Genomic DNA, 15763 nt, shown 5'->3' on the forward strand with positions numbered 1-15763 from the left:
GGGGAGGGAATGCATACCCCAGATCGAAGTCCCAAGGACGGGAAAAGGCATCTTGTCCTGCTGATTGATATTCTGCCTTTAGAGAAAAAAAATTTGGGACTTGAACATTCTGATACGAAGCCATCAAACCGACCTGGGGTGTGCCCCACCTTGACGCTCTCTGCTGAAATACCTCTGGGTTTAATTGCCATTCTCCTGATAGAACTTTTGTTCTGCTCAGATAATCTGCCAGAACATTTTCTTTCCCTGGAAGATATACTGCTTTCAGGCCCTGTAGCTTGTCTTGAGCAAATTCCATCAATGGAAATATTTCTCGTAATAGAGCCTTGCTTTTGGTTCCGCCTTGTCTGTTTGAATATGAGGCCACTGCCCTGTTGTCTGTTTGGATTCTCAACCAAGAATTCATTATTGCTTGTTGAAAGCCTTGCAGGGCATATAATATTGCTCTCAGTTCTCTTAGGTTTGAGTGCAACTTGCTCTCTCTCTGTGTCCATGAACCTTGAATCCAATACTTTTCCAAGTGCGCACCCCAACCTTGTAGATTTGCGTCTGTAGTAACTGTTATCCATGTTGGATCCTCCAGGGGAAACCCCATGGATAAGTTCTTGGTTTTCTACCACCATGTCAGGTCGTCTATTGTCTTTTGAGAGATAGGAATATTTCGATCCCAGTCGCCCACTTGTGTCTTGAATTCTTTTAGAAACTGCAACTGGATGGGACGCATCTTCCACTGGGCCCATTTCACCAAGCCTATAGTCGATGTAAGAGAACCTATAAGGCTCATTCCCGTGCTGTAATGCAACTCTTGTAGTGAAGATTCCTGATCTTCATCTGAATCTTCTCTATTCTTTCCGAGAACAAATTCACTTGACCGGTTACCGTATCTATGGCAGCCCCCAGGAATATAATATTCTGAGAGGGAACCATCATACTTTTCTCCATATTCAGTTTCCAACCATGGTTCGACCGACTGGGTGTGGAGTGCTACCATCTGGCTGGATGGACCTATAATCAGAAAATCGTCCAAGTAATGGAATATCTCTATCCCTTTCTTTCTGATTACTGCTACTAATGCGATGAGCACCTTTAAGAATGTTCTCCGAGCCAGGCTTAATCCAAATGGGAGTCCCCGGAACTGGTAGTGACTTCCAAATACACAAAATCTGAGGAATTTTCGGTGCTCTATGTTGATTGTGATCTGGTGTTATGCATCTTTTAAATCGATCCCCCATACTGATGTTTGGAATAATAGTCGAAATGGATTCCATCTTGAATGATTTTCTTTTTAGTTTTAAATTCAACTTCTTCAAGTCCAGGTTAAGTCTCCACTTCTTTTGTGGTTTTGGGGCTATAAAAACTGTAGAATAGTGACCCCTCTTTTGTTCTCTTTTTGGAACGTATTCTATTACATGATCTTTTAGGAGTTTTGAGATGCAATCCTTCATAGCTTTCTCCTTTTCTCCTTTTGCTACCCGAGACTGGGTAAACACATCCGTTGTTGGAATGGTCTCGAATTCTAACCTGTATCCTTCTGTCAAGATTGATAAGACCCAGGCGTCTGTCACACTTCTGACCCAGACAGGATAAAATAGATGCAGTCTTCCTCCTGTAATTCCTGGCTGGGCCGGCACATGTTCAGAAGCTTTTACCCTGTCTTGCTCCTCTTCCTCTGGAAGATTTTTGCTGAGTGTTTTGCTGAGTGTTTCTCCAATTTGGTCTGGAATATTCTTTCCCAGGTTTATATTCCTGCTTTCTCGAAAGGCACGGTCTTTATATCGCCTATCTTTCCATGTTGTAGAGCCGTATTTTCTGACTTGAGGAACAAAAGTTTTTTTCCCATCTGCAGCCTTATGTATAGCTTCATCCAACACCTTCCCAAATAGGAGATCACCTTGAAATGGAAGGGCACACATGGACGCTTTTGAAGCGTAGTCTGCTCCCCAGGAGTGTAGCCATAATGCTCTTCTTGCTGCTATGGAGAGGCCCATGCTTTTAGCCACCATTCTGGTAACATCCAGAGATGCTTCAGAGCAAAATTCAGTTGCCAACTTGAGTCCTTCCAGTAGATGATCTCTCCGAACTCCTTTAGTGATATCCTCTTCTAAGTTGTCTAGCCATACTTTGAAGGCTCTTGTTAATGCTACTGCTGGATGTAGTGCTGATCCTAAGGCCAGGTATGACTTTATCAGGCTGGCATCTAGCCTTTTCTCCATTGGTTCTCTCAAATAAGCCATGGAGTCAATAGGAAGGGCTGTCTTTTTTGCCATGTGAATGACTGCGGCATCAATCTTGGGGTCAGAATTCCAGGTTTTGCAATCTTCCTTAGCATATGGATATACCCTGAATGCTTTGTTTTGTCGCTTTTCTTTCTGGTTTCTGCCATTCTTGCGAAATTATCTCCTTTATTGTAGAGTGTACCGGGAAGGTAGGTCTATTGGCTCTCAAATCCTCAAAATATCTATCAGATTCTTTCATTTCAGTTTCTTCCTCTGGGAATCTCAGGTTCTCTCTGATTATGTTGATCAACTTATCAACCGATTTTGAATCCAGATTTTTAGAGGCATAGTTAACTTCAACCTCTTCTTCGTCCGACATATCCTCCATCTCCATATTATCACTAGACTCACAGGAGATTTCTTCTCTTCTCAGGCGTTTAGATGAGGACATCTTGCTTGTGGATTGAAACCCTTCTGCAATCGCCTCTGCAATCCATTTTTCCAGTTCTGTTTGTGGAGACTTTCTTCTCTCCCTTACTTCAGCGGCTTCTGTCAGACAATCCTGACATAAGTTTCTTCCACTGGGTGCAATTTGATTGCAGTTTACACACCTATTCGTTTTTTCTTTATGCTTTCTTTATGCTTTCTTGGTGAATCCTCTTTAGGACTACTCGGGCTGTAAAAAAGGCCATGTTAACAATAATAGATTTTTGGCCCATAGTGGCACTCTTTTAACCCCCCCCCCCCTTTAAGGGATATATGAGGCTCACCTATGTTTTCTAGAAACAGATATTGAGGCAGAGTGAGAAGCCATCTATTTAAACAAAAAAAAATACTAAACAGAAGAAAACCAATATAACAAATAAAGAAGAATCTTTACCTTATTATCCAGAATTCAGTCTAGGGCAGCCTTAAACACACCAAAACTGTTCTAAACTTCAGCCAGAACATTGGAAACCCCCCAAAAACGCTTTTTTATAGGATTCCCGTTTTTTTAATTTTGGCGCGATATCGCTTTAACCCCTTAAGGACACATGACTTGTCTGACACGTCATGATTCCCTTTTATTCCAGAAGTTTGGTCCTTAAGGGGTTAAGAGCCCGGCGGTTCGCGCATGCGCAATAGTAACATCACGACGCCGATGCTACTGCACATGCCCCACCTTCCGAACCTGGAAGTAGCACCCAGCCGGTGCAAACAAGCAGGATTTGTTCCTCCAGATGAGAAACACAAGGGAAAACTCCTGCCAACAAGCATTCATATTCAAGGTAAGACAAATGATTGGATTCAGTCACTTACCCAGCTTCTCTTCTGCCACAATTCTGAGGGGGTTATTGATGCTTAAAGGGGAATTTTTAAGGATACACCGACCCCACATCATTTTAATTTTTTAACAGCCCTGTTATTCCATTAAAGAGGTACATATACTATAATGTACCTTAACTCAGTTAGTCCTGCTCTTGCAGGCTGATTACTGAGTTCTTCAGATAAAGAGAGGCTGAACTTTATCTGGAAGGAACCCATGGGAAGGTGGCCTCAAAATAAAATTATTATAGGTATAATTCCTGTTTGTCCTGCTAAGGACAGAAAAAAAGACTGTGGGTTAGAGGGAGGAGGGACCTTTTATACCTATAGTCTGGTTATAATTGATTAATTGTTTCCTGTCCTGTTAGTGTTAGGGGCGGAGCTAACCCATTAGTGATGCTGCCATGAATGGCCAGGAAAGCCTTTTTGCACGTGCTCATTAGCCTCCCAATACTTTCCTATGGAAAATCATTGGGTTGGCTGAGATCATCAAGTTCAATGATCTCAACCAAGGGGACGGAGCATGGGGGCGGAGCGTGAGCAAAATCACCTTTCACTTAGCTGACAGGCGGCCAGCGGCCTAAAATGTTTTTTCATAACTATAGTGACAGGAATAAATGTTTATATTCCAGACACTATAGTGTTCCTTTAACCTATAATATTAGCTCTGATTTTATTAAAGGACACGGAGGCTCATATTAGGCTTTATCTCTTTCTTTATTCCTCAGCAGCAAAGAAAGGATATTGATATTTTTTAATATAGCAATAACAAAAAAAACACAAATACCCCTAAGGGTTAACCATGTAACATTCCATATCTGTTAACCAATAGGATCAGTCCTTGTACTATGTCCCCTCATGTGACCTAATCTACTTCCTCTTTCTTTGCTGCTGCCTCAGCTAAGTACCACATCATTTTTCAGCTCTGAAAACTTGTTATATTTACTGTACTTTTAATGTTTAAATTTTGCCTTTTTATTGTGGTTGTCTATTACTTGTGTTTTCTGTGTTTGCTCCATCTGTCCTCCGTGCAGGGTACTTGCCTCTCCCTTGGGGCAAGCCATATCCTGCACTGCCTTTTCGGGTTGTTTATAACCCGTTTCCTTCCGCCACTATCCACCGAGTGGGGGACGCTCTCGGGACCCCGAGGCACCCCCCTCCCGCCCCCCCTCACCTCCCCGGGTCGGAACGAATCTCTTAGCCGCCAGACGGTCGGCTATTACTCTAACCGCCACTCAGACCGTCCGCGCATGCGCAGTGCGCTCTCACGCATCGCGGCGGCCATCTTGGGGTTGGCAAATTTGCCGCTCTTTTCGCTCGCGCCACTCTGTCAGGGAGGGGCGCGAGCTGATTGGCTAGGGGTGTTGTCAGGCAGCTTACCGGTGCCCCCCAGGAGTCATTCCTGAGGGAACACTCGGTAAGCTACCATATTATTTAGCGAATTTGTGCCTCAATAGCCTGTGCCTTGCCCTAGCTGCCTGTATACTTGTATACAGTGTTCAGCCAATTAGTTTGGAATACATAAACCACTGCAGTGGTGTCAGTGTGCATCTGTCCATTGGTGACAGTTCTGCTGTTAGTGAATTATTGTATAAAATTACTGTGACACATTCTGACCAGTATGCAGTCCCCTGCTGATAAACTGACTGTCACCCCCCCCCCACCACCACTTCTACTAAGCCCAGCAAGCGTAATACAGCAGCCCAGTCTACAGACACTGCTGCCACTGGGGGATTTGGGGATGCATCCCAGGAGCACGTAAACTCAGAGGAGTTCCAGGCGCTCCTGGATGCTACGATGAATAAGTCAGTGACACAGGCCATATATAACGCCATGGGGGTGATGTCGGACACCCTGTCCCACTCTATCTCCTCCGCTATAAGGGCATCCAGCCAACACCCGGGCTCTACACCCCCTATATCCTCTGATAGCAAGCCAGTGGTCCCTAGCGGCCGCAAGGCGACTTGCAAATCGCACCATCTACCAGGTGCTGCCTCCAAAAATAGTAAGATGGACAGGTTGCGCCCTGTTGAGACTGATGACGTGGTGCTCCCACGGAAAAGAGCCCCCCGCCGGGCAAAAACGGTGCGGAGTTGGAAGAGGGCAAAAGCCCTACCTGATTCGTCCGACTCTGATTCGGACTCAGAGGAGGTATCAGATGGGTCCGATAACATCGACCCAGTCTACTCAGATGACTCGTCCCCCGAACGCGGCAAAGCCGCGCCACAAGCGCTAGACGCTGAGCAAGAGACGGAGGAATCCGTTGTGTTAGACCCCCAAGGGGAACCCCTCTTTGACCCTGACACCTTGCACAATCCGCGCTCAGCGGACTGGTACCCCACAAACCATGTGGCTATTTACATAGCAACCAGGGTGAGGAAACCCCTCGACAAGGCCACAAGGAACAAACTGAGGGCGGAATGCCCACGCCCCACTGTCCCAGACATGGCCTGCGCGACCCCCAAGGTGGATCCCAAGATCGCTCAGTTCCTGGGTAAGTCAGGATGGAGGGCCAAAAAGGGATTGGATTACTCCCTTAAGCATTGCCAGGACAAGACCCTGGACATACTCGGGCCTATAACTAAAATCTTCGACATGGTCGAAGCAGCCCTTACGGGGGGGACCCCAATAGACTTAATGGCCATCCGAGGATGGATTCAGAGGGGCATATGCCTGATTGGAAATGCCAACACCGCGTTGGCCACAGAACGGCGTAAAGCCATATTAATGAAGATTGAGTCAAAGCTAGTACACCTGGCAATCTCCGAGCCTGGCACACAGGCAAAAGGTCTCTTATTCGGTGACGATTTTGTTAAAACCCTGGGCAATTACGTCAGCACGTTTACGGCACTGGATAAGGCACAACATAATATGAAGCGAGTGTTCTCGCAAAAGGTTTTTGGTGGGGCCGGCAGACAGCGGGGCCGTCTGTCCGGCCGCCCCTCCCGGACTCCGTTCCGGGGCTATCGAGGCTCCGCCACAACACGTTTCCACCCACCCGAACCAAGGACACAATCACCGTTCTTCCCGACCAGGGGCAGGTCATGGCACCCACGTGGAACCAGGGGATCCTCCTATGGCCGTCGGCCTTATGGTGAGTCACTTCTCTTTACACACCCATTCCTTATCACAGGTGGGGGGCAGATTGTTTCATTTTCAAGAGGCCTGGCACAACCTAACCTCGGATGCCTGGGTCCTAGAGACCATTCTTGGCTATCACATCAAATTCACACAACAACCAATCCAACTCTCATTGCCACATCGGATTGTTTTTTCCCCACGAGACAAACATCTGGTGTCAAAAGAGATTCGCACACTAGAGGAGAAAGGTGCGATATACAAAGTCTCACTTACCGCCCCCGGGTTCCTAAGCAACATCTTCCTAGTACCCAAGAAAGGTGGGGGCACGAGACCAGTAATAAACCTACGGCCTCTCAACGCCTTTGTCACATACCATCACTTCAAGATGGAAGGGATACACTGCCTACAGGACTTGCTAAGATTGGGAGACTGGATGGTAAAATTGGACCTCCAAGATGCATACCTCACGATACTGATTGCCGAGGAATGTCACCACCTACTTCAATTCCGATGGGAACAGACTATGTGGCGTTTCCGCTGCCTCCCTTTCAGCCTGTCTTCAGCCCCGTGGTGCTTCACCAAGCTGCTGAAGCCGGTGGTCGCTCTCCTTCGCAGCAGAGGTGTACGACTCATCATATACCTCGACGACATGCTGATCATGGCCCAGGACGCCCAACTCCTGACCCAACATCTATCCTGGGCGTTAACCCTTTTGCAAAATCTGGGTTTCCTAATCAATTGGGACAAATCGATCCTGCAACCATCCCACTCGATCGAGTTCCTGGGCTTCGATATAGACGCAATTCAAGGAACACTCAGTCTACCTACCAAGAAGGTAAAACTTATCAAGAAGGAAATCCGGAGGACGTTGACACGACCAGTCTTAACCCTCCAACAACTAGCCAGGATAATTGGCCTGTTAGCCGCCTCTATACAAGCGATCTTCCCAGGACCACTACATTACAGATCCCTGCAACAACTCAAAACCACCCACCTACACTTGGGTCAATCCTATTCCGATTCTATACCTCTAGACTGCGCGGCAAAAGAGGAACTGGCATGGTGGCTTCAACACATGGAAGCATGGAATGGCAGGGCAATCTTCGGAACAACTCCGGATCTCGTCATAGAATCCGACGCGAGCAGACTGGGATGGGGAGCTCGTTGTGGTCCTACCTCTACAGGTGGAAAATGGTCTTCAGAAGAAAAAGAACTCCACATCAACGGTTTGGAACTTCTAGCCGGGTCATTTGCCCTCCAGAGTCTCCTCGGACACACGACCAATTGCTCCATACTTCTGCGCATGGACAATATCTCAGCCGTTCGCTACATCAACCACCTGGGTGGCACGAGATCCGCAACACTCACAAATCTGGCAAAATAATTTTGGTATTTCTGCCTGAGTCGCAACATATCAGTACAGGCGGAATACCTCCCAGGTCTCTCAAACACCGTAGCGGATTGGAATTCCAGACACCTAAGAGACAACAGCGCCTGGAGACTGAATCGCACAACATTCCAGAGGCTCCACCAACTCTGGGGACCTATGCACATCGACCTTTTTGCCTCCCGGCTGAATGCTCAACTTCCCTCATTCTTCAGCTGGAGACCGGACCCAGACGCCACGGCAGTGGATGCCTTCCTACAAAATTGGCCGAACAACAGGCTATACGCCTTTCCTCCTTTCTCACTCATAGCGCGAACTCTCCTACACCTACAGCGCTCCCGAACATCGTTGGTATTAATAACGCCATTTTGGACGGCACAGCCATGGTTCCCTTCACTCATGGAAATGTCGATCGACCTTCCCCGATTGATCCCTGGAGGCACGGAATTATTGTCAGACCCCGATGGGAACTCTCACCCACTTCTAGTGCAAGGCCATCTCAGACTCATAACATGGCTCCTCTCAGGGGACCCTGGTCTATGCCGAACGTTTCACAAGCAACTTTGGACTTATTGGCAGGAGCTTGGGCCCCAGGGACAAGACGAGCCTATACTCATGCCTGGAACACATGGTATAGTTGGTGCGTGGAACAACACGTGGATCCCATATGTGCTCCTGTAAATCAGGTGCTGGGCTTCCTGACTACCTTTTACGAACAAGGTTTGGCATACCGCACCATAAACGTGTACAGGTCAGCGATTTCAGCTGGACACAACGGTTGGGAAGGCTCCCCGGCCGGGAAACATTTATTAATTTGTCGCCTCCTACGAGGCATGAAATTTGCACGGCCACCACAACCTCGCTACACGGCATTATGGGATGTGAATATGGTCCTTCGTCTGTTGCAAGACTGGCCTCCAAACTCAGACCTCACACTCAAACACGTGTTCGCAAAATTAACAATGCTCCTGTGCTTAATTTCCTGCAAGAGAGTATCTGACGTGCGGGCCCTGGATATCGATGCACGATCCTTCACCCCACATGGTGTTCTGTTTACGATTACCGGACGTACGAAGTCGAAAATCACTTCAGTCTTCTACCCCTCTTTTCCTCACAACACTAACCTCTGCCCGGTGGCATGTCTGCGGGAATACGAACTGCGGACCCAGTCATTCCAGAACCCAACAACACCGGACCTGTTCTTGGCAGTGAGGAAACCTCATCATCCAGTATCCACAGGAACTCTGGCACGATGGGTGAAAGGGATAATGTCAGCTGCTCACATCGACACATCAGTTTACGGAGCACACTCTACTAGAGGTGCTATGGCCTCAAAAGCATTCTCCATCGGTTGTAGACTGGAAGACCTCCTCCGCACAGCTGATTGGTCCAGAGAATCGACGTTCAAGGAATTTTACTTTCGTCCAACAGAACATATCTCGTCTGTGGTCATTTCACAGCTTTAAACTAGCCTAATATGAGCCTCCGTGTCCTTTAATAAAATTACCAGATTTTACTAATTACATGACGTAAAGTCATGATTTTATTAAGGACACGGAGGCGAGTATTAGCCCGCCCAATGAAAGGTAAGCAATACATGTAATTTCCCACCCAATTGCTCATAAACAGGTTGGAGTGGTTGACTGTTCAGATTCAAAGTTATATATAAGAATAATTAATGTAAATTGACAATCTAATGGAATGTTTCAGATATGAATGCTGTTTTTAAAAAATTGATATCGCTTATATGCATAACAACGATATTCAAACATATTTTACCATATCTCTCTCTGTCTCCTACAGCTTAACACTGTGATGAAACAACCAGGATCATCCGCTATCTCCTAGTTTTATCGGAAGACTCACCGGAACCCTCTACCGGAGATTATCCAAGTTTGAGAAAAGTTTTCCTGTTGATGAGTTCAGCTTCGGCACCAGTCAGAAAGAGGAAGTAGATTAGGTCACATGAGGGGACATAGTACAAGGACTGATCCTATTGGTTAACAGATATGGAATGTTACATGGTTAACCCTTAGGGGTATTTGTGTTTTTTTTGTTATTGCTATATTAAAAAATATCAATATCCTTTCTTTGCTGCTGAGGAATAAAGAAAGAGATAAAGCCTAATACTCGCCTCCGTGTCCTTAATAAAATCATGACTTTACGTCATGTAATTAGTAAAATCTGGTAATTACATCTGTTACCACCATATTATTATACATGCATGAAAGTGTGAGTACCAAAGTGGTACCACCTACTGTTACCATACTCGCTACTATTTAAAGGGACATTATAAGCTCCAAAATAAATTTAGATAAAGGAGTGGCTCCTGTGTGTGTTTATAGTTCAATTAACAGAGCTGGAGAATCAGAAGAGCAATGGTGACTTTACGCACCATGTGCCTCAGCAGTCAGTGACCACGCTCTGTGACTTTACAGGGTTTTACGCTTAGTGGCTGAGTTACTGCCCTTCCTAAATATTTCCACTTTTCAATAATACAATTTACAGTTGACCGTGGAATATCTACCAGGGAAGAAATTCCATGAACTTATTTATTGCTAAGATGGCATAGTCCTAGGCTTGAATTCACCAAGCTCCTGAGAACAACCCATTTTTTTCACAAACGTTTGAAAACCCAGACTGCAAGCTTAGGTGCTTAATTTTATACACCTTTGGCAATGGGTCTGATTGAAAATCCCAAATTGAAAAGGTGTGTCTGGGCCACTGCCAACAATACATTTTCATTGTAAATTTATAACCTTAACAAGTACAGTTTAGACTCATATGATAGTCTTTTGATACCATACAATTAAAATATTTTGGAAATGATTTATTTATCTTCCACTTGGACTAACGATCCTTTAAGTAATTTTATTTTGCTGTACTTTTGTCAATATATAATCAATTACAAACAGATGTGAGCATTACAGTCTGGGCCAGAATTTTTCCTTTTTTTCCTACAGCTTTTTTGGGGTTTTTTGTTTAATCTGTTTCAGGATACATTTCTGGTAATGTCATAGTTGGACTTTTTGTGGCATCTGATGCAAGCATTAAATCCCGCCCTAAGTTTTTAAACTTGCTCGTCTGTGTTTATAAATTGCTTTTTTATAAATAAAATGGAATAAAGCGTTCAAATAATATGCAAGTTGATCTTGTGAGTTCCATAAAATAAAGAGAATTCAATTTCATCTTGAAGTTTTTTTTTCCATAGGACAGAAACTCCTGCAGACAAAAGGTCCGAGGATATCTGGAGGAAGGAAGCCATGAAATGTGAGCCTACAGTGTCACAGAACTATTTTTGCTGCCTTTTATTTTTTCTTCTTTTTACAATCCTTAACTATAAGAGCCATTGTACATAAGAGAGCAAAAAAAAATATGGCGTATATCACTACACCCTAGCTCAAGAGTACTAGAAATAATTGAGGAGAGGATATTTTTTTTTTTTAAGTATTGAACACTGGATCTACTTTGTTAATTTTCTGCTGTAAAAAAAATCTATGTTTGTGGCATTAATAAAATAAATTTTAATTTGTTTTTTAAGGGACAATACAGACAAATAAAACACTTTACCTTGCTGAAATAATTTACGTGTGAAGAGTGTTTCCTCCCTTTTTAATTTAAAACAAGTGAATATTTTAATAAATATTGCTATTTTTAGGAATTAATCTTGCTACTGTCCCAGGCTGTCAATCAGACAACCAGTCCTGTTACTTCTAGGTTTGCTTAGTTCAGTGGAGTTAAACTCAAGAGGGAACAAATGCACTGTGCATCTACCTTGCAAAAGACTTCTCATCGAGCTGCATTGGTGAGTTTGTGATCGACAGCCACATAAAGTCTGAACTTGGGAAGAAGAGGAGGGCTTGCTAATACAGTAGACAATCAAATATATATATATATATATATATATATATATATATATATATATATATATATATATATATATATAATTACATGCATCCATGTTTTCATTTGGGGTATATCTACTATTTTTTTTTTATTTATTTTTTTTGGGCAGTGAAGTGACCTTTTAATAAAAATTAAAGCATCACAAAGAACCATAACAACTTGCCATCCATTCAAAAGTTATAGTAATTTGCACCAAGTCTGAATGGTTGCTAATGGCTGATTGGGTGAGTGGATCTAAGAAGGTAAGCTATTTATCCCAAAACCTCTGAGTAGGGGCTTATGGGATTTGATCAGACTCTATAGTCCAAAAGTTCTGATTGGTGGAGCCACTTCCTGGTCTGGAGGGAGTGTGCCTGTTGTTCCCACATGCCTTTGCAATTGCTGCAGCTTGAACAATCTTTAATTTAAGTATTTTGATCTGCAGATTCTAACACATGTCCTATATAACAAATTAAAAATGTGTGCGTGGGGAGAAGTCAATTTCAGGTATGTCACATTAATAGAAAATCCACTTATTCACATAAATGGGTTGCTGTACCTTTAAGTCTTGGATTTCTGTCGACCCAGTCCCCAATGATGGCTCCAAGTAATAGCACAGACCCAGAGACTACAAGCCCGTAGACTGCAGTCAGTAGTAAGCTGTTAACATAAAGTTCCACCAGAAAGACAGAAACTGCAAAATGCCACATCCGGTCTCCCTTTAAACATATATATTCAGAAAAATACATTAAATACTGTCTAAAGACGTAATTAGAATATATCATTTATCTATTAATCAAGAGATATTAAAATATTCTCTTTCATTCATTTTCTTTCAAAATGTAATTATAATCCCAAAAACAGAACATATTATCAGTATAGCCATATCCCAGGTAAGTATTTTCCTAGAAAGTTAAAAGCATATCCTGCGTCTTCATAATATTTCATAATAATAATAATGTGTCTATCAAACTGAGTCTGACAGACTAATTCATCTTCTTTGACTTCTTGTAAACTGTATGTTCGGCTAAGTGTGATTCCATTCGTCCAAATGGAATTTCCAAAATGAAAATAAATTCCAAATTTCTTCTGAAGATGAAAGCATTAATGGCCGAAATTTGGTTCAGACAAAACTATTTTGGATGAATGAATTTGGACAGAAGAAGAATTTTGGCTGCACCCAAGTCTACTTTAAGGGTTGCCTACAGCTGCCACTGGACAGAAGACTCACACCATTCTTACCCAAATACATTTAGTGTAAAATTTACTAAAACATTAGAGAGATGCCATGTTTAAACACAGCTTAGCGGCCTACAAACATGTACGATATATACAGCATTGCTTTTCTGATCAACTTTGATAATATGAAGTATATTTACCCAGGTCGAAAGAGCATGGCCAAGGTACAGAAAAAAAATTGCTGATGTTAAATATTTGGTAAAAGATCCTACAAAGAAAGAAGATCCATATATTAAGATAACAAATACAAAGGATGTGGTAATTCACCTATCTTAATGCCATGAAAAATAAACTTTTAACAAACAAGTAATGCAGGTAAGTTCACTATATGTGTGGGTGTGGGGGGGAGGGGGGAGGGGCAACCGGGTTGTTGTAAAATTTAATTTCTTACGACAGTCCCAAGATTTCTATAATTTGCAATATGCATCAAAGAAATGTATTGATTAATGGAGAGAAAAGGTATGGGTGTCTTCCACGTGTCTTAATAGAATTATCAGGGTTAGTTACTAAAGTGGGAATTCAAAGTGAATTTCAGATATAAGGTTACATTAGCTAAACTAAAAAAAATCTCTGGGCCAGCTGTTCTTTCAGTTTGGCTACTCTGGCCTTAAATTTGGAATTCACTTTGCATTCATTTAATTCTCACTTTGATAAATAACCCTGCAAGAGTATCAACAGGCTTTAATAGTAAATACAGTCAGGAAAAATTAAATTCAAGACATGTTTTCAAGAAGCCCACGCTCCAATACCTAAAAATACTTGAGTTTTATTTTTCTGGAAATGGATAATTATCCCAACCTCGCAATGTCAAGCAAAAGATGACTTACGATAGATTCATTGATTCTTTGCCATGACAAATATTTGATGGATCCTCACAAAACCAATTAAAGTTGAGAAAGAAAATAATGCAAAAGTAATTTCAATCTATGAGGAGGTGAGTGAGTTGATTGTTGCCATATTACAGTTTTAGAGTTTATTTCGTACTTACCAGCACATCCATCTTTGTGTTTATTATCACCAGTTCTTGCCATCATGGAGCTGTCTTCAACACTCTAGGTGCTGTTTTGACCATCAGTGACATACGTACGTAAGAAGGATATTACTCTCCTAAGCCAGATAAGGGAAAACCTGAAATGTAAGAATGTCAGAATGACTCAGCAAAAACATTGTAGCTGTATACTATAACCTTTATTAAGAAATAGAATATGGTACGGTTTATTTAAGAATTAATAGATATAAGCGGGGTGGGGGGGGGGGGGGGGGTGCTAGGCCACTAGCACCTCCTCCCAAAAAAATGAAAACAATTGTCAACTTGCACTTTTAAAAACAGATTTGTAGAAAAAGAATAAAAGCATAAAACTCTATAATGGCTTTTTTTATTATTATTATTAATGCTACACTGTGCAGGAATAATAAAAAAAGTGCCATTAGAAAAAAACAAAAAAACTTATTACCATGACATCCACAATTTGGGATAGACGGACATCATTACAAGTTAAAAACTCATAGCAATTTCCAAGTGGCAGTACCCATTTAATTATTTTCAACAAGGCATGGTCTAATAACATGAGCAGACACAGGGTTCCTTCTCCCTGGCAGCTAGATCGATATAGATGCAGGTATAGGCGCTCACTAAAATAACTAAATGTCAGGCAGCAGTAAACCAGCAGGACTTCCCAATACCTGCTAATTATAACCAGAAAGTGCAAAAACAAAAGTGGTATACCGCACCACAAACGTATTAAGGTGTACGGAGTGCAATAAACATATATACATACATACAAGGTTTGCTGGTACTATGATGGTACATACACCCTTGAAAGAAACAAAATACAAAACAATAATAGTGCAGATTGCCAATAAATGTATTTATTTATTTATTTATAAAATATTTTACCAGGAAGGATACATTGAGATTTCTCTCGTTTTCAAGTATGTCCTGGGTCCACAAATCATTGCATTGTTACAGTTAGTGTACAATAAAATACAAAAACAATATTAATACACAAAATATAAAAAATTTAACATAGAACAGGTAGGAAATATATAATCAACCATGACAGGTGCATTCTGTTTTGAGTTATGTAGAGAGGGATCTCTTAAAGGACTTTAGGCTTAGGGAAGATTTTAATTTGTGCGGGAGGTCGTTCCACAAATGCGGTGCTCTGTAGGAGAAGGAGGATCGGGCTGCTTTCTTTTTGTATTGAGGTAGACTAAGTAAAGTGTTGGTACTGGATCGGAGGTTATAGGAAGTGGGAACAGCCGGGGAAAGCATTGCGTTCAGGTAGGGTGGGAGTTTCCCAGAAAAGCTCTTAAACACAAAGCTGGAAAGATGAAGGGTGCGTCTGGATTCCAGCGACAGCCAGTTTAGTTCTTTAAGCATGTCAAAATGGTGGGTCCTGTAATTACATTGTAGCACAAATCGGCAGAACGAGTTATACAATGTGTTGAGTTTATTAATGTGGGATTGCGATGCAGATGCATATACTACATCCCCATAATCAATGATTGGCATCAGCATTTGCTGTACAATCTTTTCCTTTACTGAAGGGCTTAGGCAGGATTTGTTTCTGTACAGGGCACCTAGTTTTGGATAAAGTTTAGATGCAAGCTTTTCTATGTGCAGGCCAAAAGATAGATTGGGGTCTAA

At 42.5% G+C, this 15763-nt stretch overlaps 1 protein-coding gene across 1 annotated transcript in view; it reads right to left on the reverse strand.

The window, feature by feature from the left end:
* Positions 1 to 14144, reverse strand: part of LOC134571280 (solute carrier family 40 member 1-like) — a 49018-nt gene extending 34874 nt beyond the window's left edge. The window contains exons 1-3 of the mRNA XM_063429454.1: positions 14102 to 14144; positions 13254 to 13321; positions 12434 to 12593 (exon numbers count right to left, since the gene is read on the reverse strand). Coding sequence (XP_063285524.1) covers positions 12434 to 12593; positions 13254 to 13321; positions 14102 to 14144 — 271 coding nt within the window. The remainder of the gene's footprint in view (positions 1 to 12433; positions 12594 to 13253; positions 13322 to 14101) is intronic.
* Positions 14145 to 15763: the final 1619 nt, after the last annotated feature.

Source organism: Pelobates fuscus, chromosome 8 (genome assembly GCF_036172605.1).
Source record: "Pelobates fuscus isolate aPelFus1 chromosome 8, aPelFus1.pri, whole genome shotgun sequence".
Classification (NCBI taxonomy): domain Eukaryota; kingdom Metazoa; phylum Chordata; class Amphibia; order Anura; family Pelobatidae; genus Pelobates; species Pelobates fuscus.